We start from the raw sequence: 18,632 nt of genomic DNA, 5'->3' as shown, positions 1-18,632 counted from the left end.
TCTTCAAATCTTGAAGGTTCCGTGGCCTCTTCTATGAACTCTGATCTTTAGTTATTTCCATAGATTTTCAATTGAATTAAAGTGAGATGATTGGCTGGGCCATTCTAGCAGCTTTATTTTCTTTCTCTGAAACCATCTGAGTGTGTCCTTGGCTGTATGTTTGGGATCATTGTCTTGCTTAAATGTGCACCTTCGTATCATCTTCAGCATCCTGGTAGATGGCGGCAGATATTTATCAAGAATGTCTCGGTACATATTTCCATTCATCCTTCCTTCAAGTAAATGAAGTATGCCAGTACCGTATACTGAAAAACAGCCCCACGCCATGATGTTCCCACCTTCAAACTTCACTGTTGGCATAGTGTTTTTGGTTGATGTGCAGTGCCATTTCTCCGACAAACATGGTGTGTATTATGGCATCCAAAGAGTAGTTTGGTCTCATCTGACCAGACTACTCTCCCAGTATTTTCACAGGCTTGTCCAAATGTTGTACTGTAAACTTTAAACGAGCTTCAACATGGTTTTTCTTCAGCAATGGAGACTTGCGTGGTGAGCGTGCGTACAGGCCATGGTGGTTGAGTGCATTACTTATTGTTTTTTTTTAAACAGTTGTACCTGCTAATTCCAGGTCTTTCTGAAGCTCTCCACAAGTGGTCCTTGGCTCTTGGACAACTCTTCTGATAATTCTTTTCACTCCTCTGTCAGAAATCTTGCAAGGAGCACCTGGTCGTGGCCGATTTATGGTGAAATTATGTTCTATCCACTTCCGGATTATGCCCCCAACAGTGCTCACTGGAACATTATGAAGTTTAGAAATCCTTCTGTAACCAATGTCATCAGTATGTTTTGCAACAATAAGGTTGCGAAGGTCTTGAGAGAGCTCTTTGCCCATCATGAGATGTTTCATTACCAAGATGTCACACAAGAGACACCTTTTTATAGGCCATCAGTTGGGACCGAACCAGCTTATATTAATTTGCACTGACAAGGGACAGAATTGCTTTCTATTTACTGATAGATTTCAGCTGGTGTCTTGGCTTTTCATGCCTTTTTGCACCTCCCTTTCTTCATGTGTTCAATACTTTTTCCCTGTGTCATTTCACATTATTACACATAACTTCTTTTATGGACATCTGTGGTTTGATTTCTTTGCATGTGTGGATTGCATGGGTTGTTGCTGACATTTGGTGACAATTTCATTACAATAGCCCCATTACAAATATATTTACTGAGAAAATGTATATATTTAGACATTTTCTATATTAAGTGACTTTCAGATTGTGGAACTAGATGTGTGAGTCTGGGGTGTCCGTGTCTCAGCCATAGACACCAGTACAGTGGCTGCTGTAACTCAGAGTTGCAGATCCCCAGTCCCATTTCTTCCAGGTTCCAGATAATGCTCAGCAATGATAGAGTCAATATTCAACTCTTAAACCTAAGTAATTATCCCTACCGGGTCCAAGACAAATTTAAGATCTTTGAGGTTTCATACCAATATTCTGATACAGAAATTCCCCAGCTTCATTATATTTTACAAGACAATGGCATACTATGTGACATAGGGGATCAGTCACACTGAATATAACACCCCAGTAATACAGTTGTTACAGGACAATGACATACTATGTGACATAGGGGATCAGTCACACACTGAACAGAACACCCCAGTAATACAGTTGTTACAGAACAGTGACATACTATGTGACATAGGGGATCAGTCACACACTGAATAGAACACCCCAGTAATACAGTTGTTACAGGACAGTGACATACTATGTGACATAGGGGATCAGTCACACACTGAATAGAACACCCCAGTAATACAGCTGTTACAAGACAATGACATACTATGTGACATAGGGGATCAGTCACACACTGAATAGAACACCCCAGTAATACAGTTGTTACAGGACAATGGCATACTATGTGACATAGGGGAACAGTCACACACTGAATAGAACACCCCAGTAATACAGTTGTTACAGGACAGTGACATACTATGTGACATAGGGGATCAGTCACACTGAATATAACACCCCAGTAATACAGCTGTTACAGGACAATGACATACTATGTGACATAGGGGATCAGTCACACACTGAATAGAACACCCCAGTAATACAGTTGTTACAGGACAGTGACATAGGGGATCAGTCACACACTGAATAGAACACCCCAGTAATACAGTTGTTACAGGACAGTGACATACTATGTGACATAGGGGATCAGTCACACACTGAATAGAACACCCCAGTAATACAGCTGTTACAAGACAATGACATACTATGTGACATAGGGGATCAGTCACACACTAAATAGAACACCCCAGTAATACAGTTGTTACAAGACAATGACATACTATGTGACATAGGGGATCAGTCACACACTGAATAGAACACCCCAGTAATACAGTTGTTACAGGACAATGGCATACTATGTGACATAGGGGAACAGTCACACACTGAATAGAACACCCCAGTAATACAGTTGTTACAGGACAGTGACATACTATGTGACATAGGGGATCAGTCACACTGAATATAACACCCCAGTAATACAGCTGTTACAGGACAATGACATACTATGTGACATAGGGGATCAGTCACACACTGAATAGAACACCCCAGTAATACAGTTGTTACAGGACAGTGACATACTATGTGACATAGGGGATCAGTCACACACTGAATAGAACACCCCAGTAATACAGTTGTTACAGGACAATGACATACTCTGTGACATAGGGGATCAGTCACACACTGAATATAATACCCTAGTAATACAGCTGTTACAGGACAGTGACATACTATGTGACATAGGGGAACAGTCACACACTAAATAGAACACCCCAGTAATACAGCTGTTACAGGACAATGACATACTCTGTGACATAGGGGATCAGTCACACACTGAATAGAACACCCCAGTAATACAGTTGTTACAGGACAGTGACATACTATGTGACATAGGGGATCAGTCACACACTGAATAGAACACCCCAGTAATACAGTTGTTACAGGACAATGACATACTCTGTGACATAGGGGATCAGTCACACACTGAATATAATACCCCAGTAATACAGCTGTTACAGGACAGTGACATACTATGTGACATAGGGGATCAGTCACACACTGAATAGAACACCCCAGTAATACAGTTGTTACAGGACAATGACATACTATGTGACATAGGGGATCAGTCACACACTGAATATAATACCCCAGTAATACAGCTGTTACAGGACAATGACATACTCTGTGACATAGGGGATCAGTCACACACTGAATAGAACACCCCAGTAATACAGTTGTTACAGGACAGTGACATACTATGTGACATAGGGGATCAGTCACACACTGAATAGAACACCCCAGTAATACAGTTGTTACAGGACAGTGACATACTATGTGACATAGGGGAACAGTCACACACTGAATAGAACACCCCAGTAATACAGTTGTTACAGGACAGTGACATACTATGTGACATACTATGTGACATAGGGGAACAGTCACACACTGAACAGAACACCCCAGTAATACAGTTGTTACAGGACAATGGCATACTATGTGACATAGGGGATCAGTCACACACTGAACAGAACACCCCAGTAATACAGTTGTTACAGGACAATGGCATACTATGTGACATAGGGGATCAGTCACACACTGAATAGAACACCCCAGTAATGCAGTTGTTACAGGACAATGACATACTATGTGACATAGGGGATCAGTCACACACTGAATAGAACACCCTAGTAATACAGTTGTTACAGGACAGTGGCATACTATGTGACATAGGGGATCAGTCACACACTGAATAGAACACCCCAGTAATACAGTTGTTACAGGACAATGGCATACTATGTGACATAGGGGATCAGTCACACATTGAATATAACACCCCAGTAATACAGTTGTTACAGGACAATGACATACTATGTGACATAGGGGATCAGTCACACTGAATATAACACCCCAGTAATACAGTTGTTACAGGACAATGACATACTATGTGACATAGGGGATCAGTCACACATTGAATATAACACCTCAGTAATACAGTTGTTACAGGACAATGGCATACTATGTGACATAGGGGATCAGTCACACATTGAATATAACACCCCAGTAATACAGTTGTTACAGGACAATGACATACTATGTGATATAGGGGATCAGTCACACACTGAATAGAACACCCCAGTAATACAGTTGTTACAGGACAATGACATACTATGTGATATAGGGGATCAGTCACACACTGAATAGAACACCCCAGTAATACAGTTGTTACAGGACTGTGACGTACTATGTGACATAGGGGATCAGTCACACTGAATATAACACCCCAGTAATACAGCTGTTACAAGACAATGACATACTATGTGACATAGGGGATCAGTCACACACTGAATAGAACACCCCAGTAATACAGTTGTTACAGGACAATGGCATACTATGAGACATAGGGTATCAGTCACACTGAATATAACACCCCACTAATACAATGTGGAAATCATTTGTTATTTAAAATCCAGCATGAGAAGTTTATTTAATTATGGAGCTATAAATGGGTGAAGGAAATCTAGAGTCCCTGAGACTTCTGTAGCAGTTGTAGGCAGTGCTTCTCAGGCTCCGTCCTCAAGACACATTTACAGGTCCAGGTGTTAGGGATATCCATGCTTGAGCACAGATGGTTACATCAAAACGACTGACTTACTAATTAAGTCACCTGTGCTCAAGTTTGGATACTGTATTATTGTTAATGTGTCTCGAGGACTGATTTTGAGAAACACTGATATCAGGAACTTGTAAAAGCATGTAAATGTGTACGCTAGTGTTAACATTGGTTCCAGTGACCCCGTCTACATTTACAGCTAGATTTACTGAAGCTTCTAAAACAGACAAGTGGTGATGTTACCCATAGCAACCAATTATCTATCTATCAATTTCTAGAATGCAATAGAGCTAGTATCTGATTAGTTGCTATGGGTAGCACCACCATTTTTCTGTTTTAGAAGCTTTAGTAAATCTCCCCCTTACTCTCTTAGGCCCATTTTCAATTAGAAGCGAAAAGCCGAGATCCGCGAAAAAGTATCGCCGATTGCGACTTTTCGCCTGTCGAAAACTTATCTCCGTATTCAATTCCATCCGCTTTTTGCGTACGCGGAAAGTCAATGCAATGTAATAGGCAAAAAAGATTAGCCTCTGAATAGCAGGAGAGAAGAAGTGCAACATTTCTACTTCAGGGTCCATAGGGTATCCACAGGATACCTTGGGGTATAGGTGTGACGTCAGTCATCGGGCACCATAGAGTTAAGCTTTCAGCCTCCCAGGATGCACTAGGGTCCCCCTCCTATACCCCGCCCCGAGCCAAGGCACCTCAGTTTAGTTTGTTACCCGGCCGGAGTCGGGTGCACCTGTTGGAGTGGGGGCTAAGAAGAGCCCCTGAAGCTTTTCTGCATGCAGCTGTGGCTGCACATCTGGATGTACAGCATGGACAGTCAGTCCTGACATCCGTGCTGTCTTCCCTACACCCCCGCCGGTACCAGAACGCCGGTACCGATCCGGGGATGCTGGTGAGCATCTGGGGTCACAGCTAGCGGTGACCCCAGATGTTCCGGACCATGGCCGGATTCAAGGGGGACAGCAAGGTAAGCAGCGGGGTCCCGCGGTGGGTCCCCGCTGTTACATGGTCCTGAGTCCCCAGGCAGGGGGCTCCCTGGGGACTGGCTGCAGCGTGGAGCCAGGTAAGAACCTGCGCTTCCACTACCCCCCTGGGACAGCGGACCGCAGCAGAGCGGTAGCGCTGCGGCGTCCCAGGGGTTAAATGCATGCCAGGGGAGCGCGCCTTCCCTGTCTCACAGCCGGCGCCTCCCCCACTGCACACAGCCCTCTGCACTGTGCTGACTGGTCCTGTGTCAGCGCTCCTCCCCCAGGCCAGCCTCCTCTCTGCTCCTCGGCGGCCATCTTCCTGAACGCACGGTGAACGCTGCTGGAAGCCTGGAAGGAAGCATCTTGGTCTGGGTCCCCCCGCATACCTCTCCTCCGCTGTGGTCAGGTCTGTGTATGCAGCGCTGTGTCCTACCTGGCCCTGTGTCTGTGTAGTTGAGTGATCAGCGCTGGTTAGTGCAGGAATTGATTTTCTTTGCATTGTATGTGACTGTGCTAGCGCTGCTGCCTGTATCTTCTATTCTGACTGTCAGCTTTATTACTGTCCCTGTTCTTTCTGCTAAGCCCTTGCGGTGCGGTGCTGCAGGGTGGTCTCTCACCTCTTTAAAATACAATTGGTGAGAGGGGTCACATACTTAGTACCATCATGTCTGAAAGTGATTTTCCTCTCCGGTTACAGTGTACTACGTGTAAAGCACCTTTAGCGGAGGGGGAGGGTAGCGCGGAGGGCCTCTGCCGGCAGTGTTTGTCAATGGCGCGGCCTCTTACAGTTACAGCACCGGTACTGGAGCCGCCCTGGGCTTGTTTCGCTCAGGCGCTTACAACCTTAGTGGGCCAGTTAGCTCCGCAGCCCGCGTTTACACAGATGGGTTTGTCCCAGCAGTCAGTGGTGTCGTCACCCATGCAGGGTTTCCCACGACAATTGGTGGTACCCCGCAGTCTCCCTATTTCCCCTCTCCTGGTTTCTCAGGAGCCGGCGTGGGTTAACTCCCTGACGAGTTCTGTACAGCACTTGTCGGATGTGTTGCAGGGGGAGACTGTGATGCGGCCACATAAACGGCCGGTGGCGTCTCTGTCGGCTCCTTATGAGGATGATGAAGGGACGTCTGATGATGGGGAGATTCTGGATCCTTACGATCAGGAATCTCTCCATACTAAGGACGCTGACGCTAGGTCCAAGGTATATATTCCTGGACTTATTCGGGCAGTCCGCACAGCCTTGGTGATTGAGGACGAAGTTCCCCCAGCTGCTAAATCCAAGTATGCCTTTTTTAAGGATGTCAAGGGTGACGCCACAGTCTTTCCTCTTTCGGGTCAGTTAATGGACCATTTAGAGGAGGCGTGGAAACAGCCTGGCAAGCGATACCAGCCGCAGAGGCGCCTGGCGGTGGCTTATCCGTTCGCGGATAATTATTTTGCTAAGTGGGAATCCCCTCCACAGGTGGATTCTCATGTGACACGTCTTGTCCGTAGTGCCACATTGCCGATGCCATCTATGTCCTCCCTTAAGGATGCTACGGACCGCAAGGTGGAGATCTGCCTGAAGTCCGCTTATTCCCTTGCGGGGGGGGGGGCAGCGCGGCCGGCTATGGCCATTTGCTGGGTTGCCAGAGCGATGGAGCGCTGGGCGGATTCATTGGAGGCGTCCTTTGATTCCGACTGTCCGGCCGAACAAATGGAGTTGATTGGTAATCTCCGTGATTCGGCCACTTATATCAACGAGGCGGCCTTAGACATCAGTACACTGGTGTCTCGAATTTCTTCAGCAGCGGTGGCTGCTCGTCGCACCTTGTGATTGCGATCCTCGAAGGCGGACGCTGACTCCAAAAAGGGTTCGGAGGCGTTGCCCTTTAACGGAGAAGTTCTCTTCGGTCCAGATATGGACAAGATTGTGGCCACGCTGGCGGCAGCCAAACCGGCATGTCTCCCGTCGGCCGCGGCTCCTTCTGGTTCAGGACCATCGTCCTTTCAGTCTTATAGGGCCCAGGGCAGGCCCAAACCACAGTCTTTTCCCCGACAGGCTGGCCCCAAAAAATCGGCCAAGCCCCGGAAGCAGGCATGGAGTACCAGACGTCAGGCCCCTAAGCCTGATGACAAGCCTGCGGCCTGACGGTCCGGGCCTCCCGTTGGGGGATCCCAAAGTGGGAGGCCGCCTGCTGCAGTTCGCCCGGTGTTGGTCGGTCACCACGACAGACACTTGGGTTCTCGAGGTGGTCTCACACGGTTACGCCCTCTCTTTCCGGCACAGACCCCCGGCTCGATTCTTCACCACGGGTCTACCATCAGACCGGAACAAGGCCACGGAGCTGCGGAAAGTCTTGCACACTAGGCTGGCGTTATAGTGCCTGTTCCATTCTCCCAGAGGGGCCAGGGTTTCTATTCAAATCTTTTTTTGGTGCAGAAACCCAATGGGTTGTATCGTCCGATTCTCAACCTCAAAGCTCTCAACAAGTCTTTGCAGGTGCCGAAGTTTCGGATGGAGACCCTACAGTCCATCATTCTGGCGCTGGAACCTGGGGACTACATGGTGTCATTGGACATACAGGACGCTTACCTGCATGTCCCTATTCTTTTGCGCCATCAACAGTTCCTCAGGTTTGCAATCCGCAGCGACCACTTTCAGTTTCGGGCGTTACCTTTTGGCCTGGCGACAGCACCGCGTGTGTTCACCAAGGTGATGGCGGTCATGGCGGCTTCTCTGCGGCTGCAGGGAGTCCGCATGTTGCCGTACTTGGACAACCTTTTATTAGTGGCAGGATCTCCAGAGCTCCTTCTACACCACTTGGACCTGACCATTGCGCTACTCCAACGGCACGGCTGGTTAATCAACTGGCAGAAGTCCACTCTAATCCCGTCTCGGCGGATTCTGCACCTCGGAGCCTTATTGGACTCGGGACAGCAAAGGATCTTTGTGACGGAGGAAAAGATCTCTGCTTTACAGTCGAGGGTGCGCAGTTGTCTGCACAGTCGCCGGTTGTCTCTACACTCGGCGATGAGGTTACTGGGCTCCATGGTGTCGGTGTTCGACATGGTGGAATATGCCCAGTTTCACTCCAGACCTCTGCAGCACCTGATCCTGTCCAAGTGGAACGGGCTGCCTCAGTCTCTAAAGTCCCAGACGATAGTGTTCACCCCGGAGGTTCGCCTGTCCCTTGCCTGGTGGTTGCAGACGACCCATCTCAGCAAGGGACGTCCGTTCTGGGTACCAAATTGGGTCCTGTTGACAACGGACGCCAGTCTTCGGGGCTGGGGAGCAGTTTCGGGTCCACACTTGTTCCAGGGCAGGTGGACGCCAACAGAAGCGGAGCTTCCAATAAATATCTTTGAACTCCATGCGGTCTTCAATGCTCTCCAGCAGGCACATCAGGTTCTCCAGGGTTATCCGGTGCAGGTCCAGTCGGACAACGCTACCACCGTGGCCTACATAAACAGGCAAGGAGGAACCCGAAGTCGGGCGGCTCTCGTAGAGGTGTCTCGGATCCTGGTATGGGCGGAGCTCAATCTTCCGGCCATATCAGCGGTCTTCATCCCGGGAGTGCTAAATTGGGAGGCGGACTTTCTAAGTCGCCAGGACGTTCATCCGTGGGAATGGTCCCTGCACCCGGACGTTTTTCAACTGCTGGTGGACAGGTGGGGTCTTCCAGAGATCGACCTCATGGCGTCCCGGCACAACAACAAGTTGCCGGTGTACGGGTCTCGCACAAGAGACGAAGAGGCGTCTCTGGTGGATGCTCTGTCCGTCCGGTGGACGTTCCGGTTCGCATACCTGTTTCCTCCGGTTTCCCTTCTTCCAAGGTTATCCGGAAATTCAAACAGGAAGGAGGGACGCTCCTGTTGATAGCTCCCGCGTGGCCCAGACGGCACTGGTTCTCAGACCTTCAGGGTCTGTCCGTGGACAGTCCTCTGCGGTTGCCGCTACGACCGGACCTTCTGTCGCAGGGTCCTTGTCTTCACCCGGACCTGGCTCGGATGTCTTTGACGGTGTGGCTGTTGAGACAGCCATGTTGAGGTCCAGGGGGTTTTCCAGCTCTGTGGTGCGTACCATGTTGCGAGCTCGGAAACCGTCGTCCGCGAGGATATACCATCTCGTGTGGCATACGTTCTTCCAATGGTGTCGACCGAGATGTTATGCACCGCGGGAGTTTCGTCTGTCTAGGATACTTGCCTTCCTACAAGCGGGACTAGATCATGGGCTTCGCCTTGCCTCTTTGAAGGTACAGGTTTCGGCCCTGTCTGTCTGGTTTCACCGTAGGATTGCTACAATCCCGGATGTGCGCACCTTTATGCAAGGTGTTCTCCGCATTCAGCCACCCTTTGTTCCACCTGTGGCGCCTTGGGATTTGGCTGTGGTCCTGAGGGCTCTCCAGGGACCGCCGTTTGGAACACTGGGCTCAGTGGATCTTAAATGGCTAACAGCTAAGACTGTTTTCCTTCTGGCCATAGCTTCGGCCAGACGTGTTTCTGATTTAGGGGCTCTCTCTTGTAGACCCCCTTTCTTGATTTTTCATTGGAACAGGGCAGTGCTCCACACTCGGCCTGAATTTCTTCCCAAAGTTGTTTCCCAGTTTCATGTTAACGAGGAAATAGTTGTTCCGGCCTTTAACTCACCTGGTCTTTCAGTGGGTGAGGCCACTTTGGATGTTGTGCGGGCCTTAAGGACTTATGTTGACCGCACTTCTTCGTTTAGGAAGTCGGACGCCTTGTTTGTCCTCTATGGCTTCCGTAAAAAGGGTTGGCCTGCTTCAAAGCAAACGTTGGCAGCCTGGATCCGTACGGCTATTTCTGAAGCTTATCTTCATGAAAGTCTGCCGGTTCCTCCTCCTTTGAAGGCTCATTCCACTAGGTCTGTGGGTCCTTCGTGGGCAGCTCAACGTGGTGCCTCTGCAGTCCAGATCTGCAAGGCTGCTACGTGGTCCTCTGTCCATACCTTCGTGAGGTATTACAGGTTTGACACCTTCGCCTCTCAGGATGCGTCCCCACCCTTAAAGGATACTGCTTTGGGACATCCCCAAGGTATCCTGAGGATACCCTATGGACCCTGAAGTAGAAAATATGAGATATGGTAAGAACTTACCTTTGTTATCTCTATTTCTACGAAGTCCATAGGGTTCCACAGGACTCCCTCCCTGTTGCACCTGTGCTGCAGATGGGCTTTGGTCTGGTCACCGGTTTTCCTGTCTCCCTCTGGTGAGAATGTGATTCTTGTGTGTATCCAGATCTTCTTTCTCTCTCTTCCTTCTCCTCCTCCGGCCTATGGCTTGGTAACTAACTGAGGTGCCTTGGCTCGGGGGCGGGGTATAGGAGGGGGACCCTAGTGCATCCTGGGAGGCTGAAAGCTTAACTCTATGGTGCCCGATGTCTGACGTCACACCTATACCCCAAGGTATCCTGTGGAACCCTATGGACTTCGTAGAAATAGAGATAACAAAGGTAAGTTCTTACCATATCTCATATTTTTTTTGTTTTGGGGTGTAAAGGTGAGGAAACCACTCAGAACCCTTAGGACAGCCCCCCCAAAGGACAACTGTGTCAAACAAATCCTGAAAAAAATGTAACACTCCAAAAAAGTACTTTGAATTTGGGGGAGAAAAAAGCACAAAGTGGGGGGACAAGTTCGCAAACTAGTGAAATAAGGTTCTGGGGGTGCTCTAAGAAGGGGTCAAGTGTTTTTGGGATTGCAGGTGCTTTTGAAGGTGGAATTCGCAATTATTAAAACTGCACTTCAGAGACATTAATCTATGCTTGCACCCATTTTCAGGTACCCCAAATTTGACATGACTAATTATTTTCTCCATAAAATACTGCTTTATGCCATTCTTCACCACTTGTGCAAAGACGCTAATTAGTGGCAATTGTACGAACTTAAATACCCCAAACAGTAGTATTAGGGCTAATCGGGCACTACTACATTGATCCCCAATGTTTCTGCATCTTTTTGGGGGGTTCAGGCTGATTTCCCCGATTCTGACACCACTTTTTCACCTGTTCTGACTTCGCGTGTCTCCGTTTTCGCGTCTTTTGGAATTGAATAAGGCGAATCGCGGGTACCCGCACGATAAGTTTCCGCTGCTAAAATACGAGAATTAGGCAAAGTCTGGCATGCCAAACTTTATCGCGTACACGAAACTAATTGAATACGGACCATAGTTGGGAGTGATTTTGAAACGGCGTATGCACCATGTATTAGCATAACTGTTAGCAAGGGAGTAACTGGTAATTGGAAGGGATCATTGGAGTCACTGACAGCGTGAGGGGGTCATTGGAATCACTGAAAGCAGGAGGGGGTAATTGGACAGCAGGAGGTGGTCAGTGGAGTCACTGACAGCGGGAGGGGGTCATTAGAGTAATAGCAAGAGGGGGTCATTGGAGTCACTGACAGCGGAGGGAGTCATTGGAGTCACTGACAGCAGGAGGGGGTCATTGGAGTCACTGACAGCAGGAGGGGGTCATTGGAGGCACTGACAGCGGAGGGAGTCATTGGAGTCACTGACAGCAGGAGGGGGTCATTAGAGTCACTGACAGCAGGAGGGAGTCATTAGAGTCACTGACAGCAGGAGGGGGTCATTGGAATCACTGACAGCGGAGGGAGTCATTGGAGTCACTGACAGCAGGAGGGAGTCATTGGAGTCACTGGCAGTAGGAAGAAATGTAGTGGTTTGGATTCTGGAGGATGTGAGGAGCCAGTGTAGTGATTGGCAGAGTTATGCGGCAGATGTGAAGACTTGAGAGAGAAAGATTAGACTTGCTGCAACCTTAAGACGTATGTTAGCAGGACAGATGGGTATGGGGAATGCTGGATGGCAGGAGGTGGCAGTAGTGAGGGTGGGGAGGAAACTAATACAGAGTGGACATATTTTGATTGCATCTTGGATCAGTAAATCATATATTTCGGCAATATTTCTAAGGTGGAGGTGACAGGAATGGGGGAGAGATTGGATATGAGGAATAAAACCGGGCAGAGTCAAGTGTGACACCAAAATAGCATGAGATGTCATTGATGACGTTGGAGATTTGAGGGAAGGTAAGGAGATAACAGACATAGGTTACTAGAGGTGGTACAGAAGGGGAGAGGTCAAGGGGGGAAGACGTACTGTAGATATGGGTGTCATTAGCGTAGGTTCAGTACACTCTGACACAAGGGCCAATGAAGTGAAGGATGTGCCGTAGAGCGGTTGAGTAACAGTGTTGAAAGCAGCAGAGAGGTCCAGGAGAATGAGTATGGAGAAGTGACCCTTAGACCTCGCTGTGAGTAGATCACACATCACTTCTGTGAGTGCAGTCTCAGTGGATTGTTGTGAGATGAAGTCCTACTTGCAGAGAGTCAGGAATGGAAAGAGGAGAGAAAGTGAGATGGGAAATTGTATGCTAGTCGCTCCAATAGTTCAGGGGCAAAAGGGAGGAGAGGAAGAGGGCAGCAGTTACTTTAGGATTAGTGAGATGAGTGCATTTCTAAAGAAAGATTGAAGCGTGCCAGTGGAGAGAGGCAGTGTGAAGAGGTGGTAGGGTTTCTGTAATGGCAAAGGAATTTGAGGGAGTTTGGTCATCGATGGATCCTAGTTTGTTACAACCGATCTTTCATGCCAAAATGCACAGGGAAATGGGAGGGTGAGGGGTGGGGTATGTGGATAAGGTTGGAGGGACTGGAAATACAGAATTGAGGTAAAGTATTGGGCTGTAAAGAAGAGCAGGAGCAGATAGTGGGGATTGCATTGTGCCCAGGGTTGGGTGAGATTCTAGCAGCCATGAGAAGAAGCAGGGTGATGAAGAGGTCCAGCTGGGATGATTTATGGGTGTCAGGTTTGTTTCTGCTTATATAGGTTGGTGGGTTGAAGGAGACATAACAGGTCATGGGGGCAAATTAGTGAGGAAGGAGACGGGGAAGAGGAATATTGATAGTGGAGAGAGAACTAGGATGCTACAGAGAGAGTTTGGAGAGAAGCGTGATGAAAGTGAGTAGGGGAGAGAAGAATTGAGTAGGTGCAGGATAGTGATTTATGAGATACGGATGAATGTGAATTAGTCATAGTAAGGCAATGAGAGAGGGGAGGAAACCGGTAAATGGAAGAGTTCTAAGCTACACTACGGTTGAAGTCCAATTTGTAAAGCAGCCCTCATTTACATTGAGTCATGGGCCATATTGCCGATTGTGGATCCAGCTGTTATTCTGTTCCTGTTATAAGTTTGTCATGTTTCTGCATCTCTGGAGTTCTTGTTTCTGAAGAGCGTGTATCATAATGGGATGAATATTATTCTTTACACGTCTGTTTTGTGGCTTCCCTAAAGGATCAAACGGGCTCAGTTTGGGCCTCATGACTGGGTCTCCATGCCTGTTGTCATCGGAGCTTCCTTCCTCCTCGTAGACTCTCTGGATCCAGAGACAGAATACCAGTTCAGTGTTCTCGCACAGAACAAATTGGGGACCAGCTCTTTCAGTGAGGTGGTCACGGTGCGGACTTTAGGTGAGACAGAAGCCCTTCTCATTCCCTGATTCTACTTATTTCTCTTACCATGTTGTCCATCATCAGAGGCCTGAATAGGGGCCACATCAGTAGCTTTCCATTTGCATCCGTTACTGTTTATAATTGATTCAATGTAAGCATTAATATTTTATGACCTAATAATGATATAAGTCCTGTATGATGAATGTATGATAGAGTTGTATGTTTTATTCTATTTAAAGCTTTCCCTCTCACAACCCCTGAGCCTCTCTTGGTTTTGACCTCACCCCGCTGCCTAATAGCTAATCGGACTCAGCAAGGTGTGCTCCTTTCCTGGCTCCCGCCATCCAATCACAGCTTTCCATTAGATCGGTACATTATGGAGTTCCGCTTGGCAGAGAGATGGGAGATTCTGGATGACTCCATAGCAGGAAGCGAGACTGAGATCCTGGCAAAGGAACTATCTCAGGTATGTGAAGACTGTAAACAATATAAACAATGATCTTCCCTTCCTCAAGCTCCTCCCTCTGAGTGGTCATTCTGTACAATTTACCTAAAGCTCCTCTTTCTGAGTGACCATTCTGTACAATTTACCTCAAGCTCCTCCGTCTGAGTGGCCATTCTGTACAAATTACCCCAAACTCCATTTTCTGAATGGCCATTCTGTACAATTTAGTCCAACCTCTTCCCTCTGAGTGGCCATTCTGTACAATTTACCCCAAACTCTTCCCTCTGTGTGGCTATTCTGTACAATTTACCCCAAACTCCTCCCTCTGTGTGGCCATTCTGTACAATTTACCCTGAGCTGCTCCCTCTGTGTGGCCATTCTGTACAATTTACCCCAACCTCTTCCCTCTGTGTGGCCATTCTGTACAATTTACCCCAAACTCCTCCCTCTGTGTGGCCATTCTGTACAATTTACCCTGAGCTGCTCCCTCTGTGTGGCCATTCTGTACAATTTACCTCAAGCTGCTCCCTCTGTGTGGCCATTCTGTATAATTTACCCTGAGCTCCTCCATCTGTGGCCATTCTGTACAATTTACCTCAAGCTGCTCCCTCTGTGTGGCCATTCTGTACAATTTACCCCAACCTCTTCCCTCTGAGTGGCCATTCTGTACAATTTACCCTGAGCTCCTCCCTCTGTGGCCATTCTGTACAATTTACCTCAAGCTGCTCCCTCTGAGTGGCCATTCTGTACAAATTTCCCCAAACTCCATCCTCTTGAGTGGCCATTCTGTACAATTTACCCCAAAGTCTGTCCTCTGAGTGGCCATTCTGTACAATTTACCCTGAGCTCCTCCCTCTGAGTGGCTATTCTGTACAATTTACCTCAAGATCCTTCCTCTAAGTGGCCATTCTGTACAATTTACCCCAAACTCCTGCATCTCTTTCTGTGTCCACAGCCTCGATCAGGGTGCCCCGTGTGTAGCGTGTATACTAAATACCTTTGCGTTTCTCTCTCTAGGACAGGGTGTCCCGTGTGTAACGTGTATACTAAATACGTTGCATTTCTCTCTCTAGGACACCTGGTATGAATTTCGGGTTCTAGCTGTTATGCAGGATCTCATCAGTGAGCCCAGTAACATTGCCGGAGTTTCCAGCACAGGTACACGGTGCCGAAATTGCAGCCCTCACTTTGCACTATACGGGCTTTACATAACAGTCCTCCTGCATTTTTAAAGTGGTAATAATTTACAGTAAAAGGCAAATCCAGGTTGGCTACTGTATGTGGATATTTGAAGTCAGCATTGTAAACGGTAACCTGTTTAAAATTCCTTTTCTACTTCAGGGTCCATAGGGTATCCACAGGATACCTTGGGGTATAGGTGTGACGTCAGTCGCAGGGCACCAAAGAGTTAAGCTTTCAGCCTCCCAGGATGCACTAGGTCCCCCTCCTATACCCCGCCCCCGGGCCAAGGCACCTCAGTTTAGTTTGGTGCCCGGCCGGAGTCGGGTGCACCTGTTGGAGTGGGGGCTAGAAGAGCCCCTGAAGCTTTTTCTTCATGCAGCTGTGGCTGCACATCTGGATGAACAGCATGGACAGTCAGTCCTGACGTCCATGCTGTCTTCCCTACACCCCGCCGGTACCAGAACGCCGGTACTGATCCGGGGATGCTGGTGGGCGTCTGGGGTCACAGCTAGCGGTGACACCAGATGCTCCGGACCATGGCCGGATTCAAGGGGGACAGAGGTAAGCAGCGGGGTCCCGCGGTGGGTCCCCGCTGATCACATGGTCCTAAGTCCCCAGGCAGGGGGCTCCCTGGGGACTGGCTGCAGCGTGGAGCCAGGCGACCAACCTGCGCTTCCACTACCCCCTGGGACAGCGGACCGCAGCAGAGCGGTAGCGCTGCGGCGTCCCAGGGGTTAAATGCATGCCAGGGGAGCGCGCCTTCCCTGTCTCACAGCCGGCGCCTCCCCCGCTGCACACAGCCCTCTGCACTGTGCTGACTGGTCCTGTGTCAGCGCTCCTCCCCCAGGCCAGCTTCTCTCTGCTCCTCGGCGGCCAACTTCTCTGCAACGCATGGTGAACGCTGCTGGAAGTCTGGAAGGAAGCATCGTGGTCTGGGTCCCCCCGCATACCTCTCCTCCGCTGTGGCTCAGGTCTGTGTATGCAGCGCTGTGTCCTACCAGGCCCTGTGTCTGTGTAGTTGAGTGATCAGCGCTGTTAGTGCAGGAATTGTTATTTCTCTGCATTGTATGTGACTGTGCTAGCGCTGCCTGTAACTTTTCTTCTCTAAACTGTCAGCTTTATTACTGTCCCTGTTCTTTCTGCTAAAGCCCTTGCGGTGCGGTGCTGCAGGGTGGTCTCTCGCCTATTTAATACTTAATTGGTGAGAGAGGTCACATACGTGGTGCCATCATGTCTGAAAGTGAATTTCCCCTCCGGCTACAGTGTACCACGTGCAAAGTACCGTTAGCGGAGGGGGAGAGTAGCGCGGAGGGCCTTTGCCGGCAGTGTTTGTCCATGGCGCGGCCTATTACGGTTACAGCACCGGTACAGGAGCCGCCCTGGGCTTGTTTCGCTCAGGCGTTAACAGCTTTAGTGGGCCAGTTAGCTCCGCAGCCCGCGTTTACTCCGATGGGTTTGTCCCAGCAGTCTGTGGTGTCGTCACCCATGCAGGGGTTCCCACGACAATTGGTGGTACCCCACAGTCTCCCTATTTCCCCGCTCCCGGGTTCTCAGGAGCCAGCGTGGGTTAACTCCCTGACGAGTTCTGTACAGCACTTGTCGGATGTGTTGCAAGGGGAGTCTGTGATGCGGCCTCATAAAAGGCCGGTGGCGTCTCTGTCCGCTCCTTATGAGGATGACGAAGGGACGTCTGATGATGGGGAGATTCTGGATCCTTACGATCAGGAACCTTTCCATACTAAGGACGCTGATGCTAAGTCCAAAGTATATATTCCTGGACTTATTCGGGCGGTCCGCACAGCCTTGGTGATTGAGGACGAAGTTCCCCCAGCGGCTAAATCTAAGTATGCCTTTTTCAAAGATGTGAAGGGCGATACCACAGTCTTTCCTCTTTCGGGTCAGTTGGTGGACCATTTAGAGGAGGCGTGGAAACAACCTGGCAAAAGATACCAGCCGCAGAGACGCCTGGCGGTGGCTTATCCGTTCGCGGATAATTATTTTGCTAAGTGTGAATCCCCTCCACAGGTGGATTCTCACGTGACCCGTCTTGTCCGTAGTGCCACATTGCCGATGCCATCCATGTCCTCCCTTAAGGATGCTACGGACCGCAAGGTAGAAATCTGCCTGAAGTCCGCTTATTCCTTTGCAGGGGGGGCAGCACGGCCGGCTATGGCCATTTGCTGGGTTGCCAGAGCGATGGAGCGCTGGGCGGATTCATTAGAGGCTTCTTTTGAATCCGACTGTCCGGCCGAACAGGCGGAGTTGATTGGCAATCTCCGTGATTCGGCCACCTACATCAACGAGGCGGCTCTAGACATTAGTACTCTGGTGTCTAGAATTTCTTCAGCAGCGGTAGCTGCTCGTCGCACCTTGTGGCTGCGATCCTGGAAGGCGGACGCAGATCCAAGAAAGGTCTGGAAGCGTTGCCGTTTACCGGAGAAGTTCTCTTCGGTCCGGATCTGGATAAGATTGTGGCCACGCTGGCGGCAGCCAAATCTGCTTGTCTCCCGTCGGCCGCTGCTCCTTCTGGTTCTGGACCATCGTCCTTTCGGTCATCTAGGGCCCAGGGCAGGCCCAAACCACAGTCGTTTCCTCGACAGGCTGGCCCTAAGAAATCGGTCAAGCCCCGGAAACAGGCATGGAGTACCAGACGTCCGGCCCCCAAGCCAGATGACAAGCCTGCGGCCTGACGGTCCGGGCCTCCCTTTGGGGGATCCCAGGGTGGGAGGCCGCCTGCTACAGTTCGCCCAGTGTTGGTCGACCACTACGACAGACACTTGGGTTCTGGAGGTGGTTTCCCACGGATACGCCCTCTCCTTCCGGCACAGACCCCCGGCTCGCTGCTTCACCACGGGTCTCCCATCAGACCGGAACAAGGCTACG

At 49.4% G+C, this 18,632-nt stretch overlaps 1 protein-coding gene across 1 annotated transcript in view; it reads left to right on the top strand.

Annotated features, from left to right (window-relative positions):
- The window catches only part of IGSF9B (immunoglobulin superfamily member 9B), a 128,225-nt gene that overhangs the window by 76,360 nt on the left and 33,233 nt on the right, over positions 1–18,632 (top strand). Inside the window, exons 13-15 of the mRNA XM_088457037.1 lie at positions 13,965–14,140; positions 14,362–14,588; positions 15,641–15,725. Of these exons, the coding sequence (XP_088313163.1) occupies positions 13,965–14,140; positions 14,362–14,588; positions 15,641–15,725 (488 nt within the window). The remainder of the gene's footprint in view (positions 1–13,964; positions 14,141–14,361; positions 14,589–15,640; positions 15,726–18,632) is intronic.

Source organism: Taudactylus pleione, unplaced genomic scaffold (genome assembly GCF_031769625.1).
Source record: "Taudactylus pleione unplaced genomic scaffold, aTauple2 ptg000734l, whole genome shotgun sequence".
NCBI classification, from domain to species: Eukaryota; Metazoa; Chordata; class Amphibia; order Anura; family Myobatrachidae; genus Taudactylus; species Taudactylus pleione.
The sequence above is the reverse complement of the archived record's forward strand: the minus strand, read 5'-3'. Positions and strand labels throughout refer to the sequence as shown.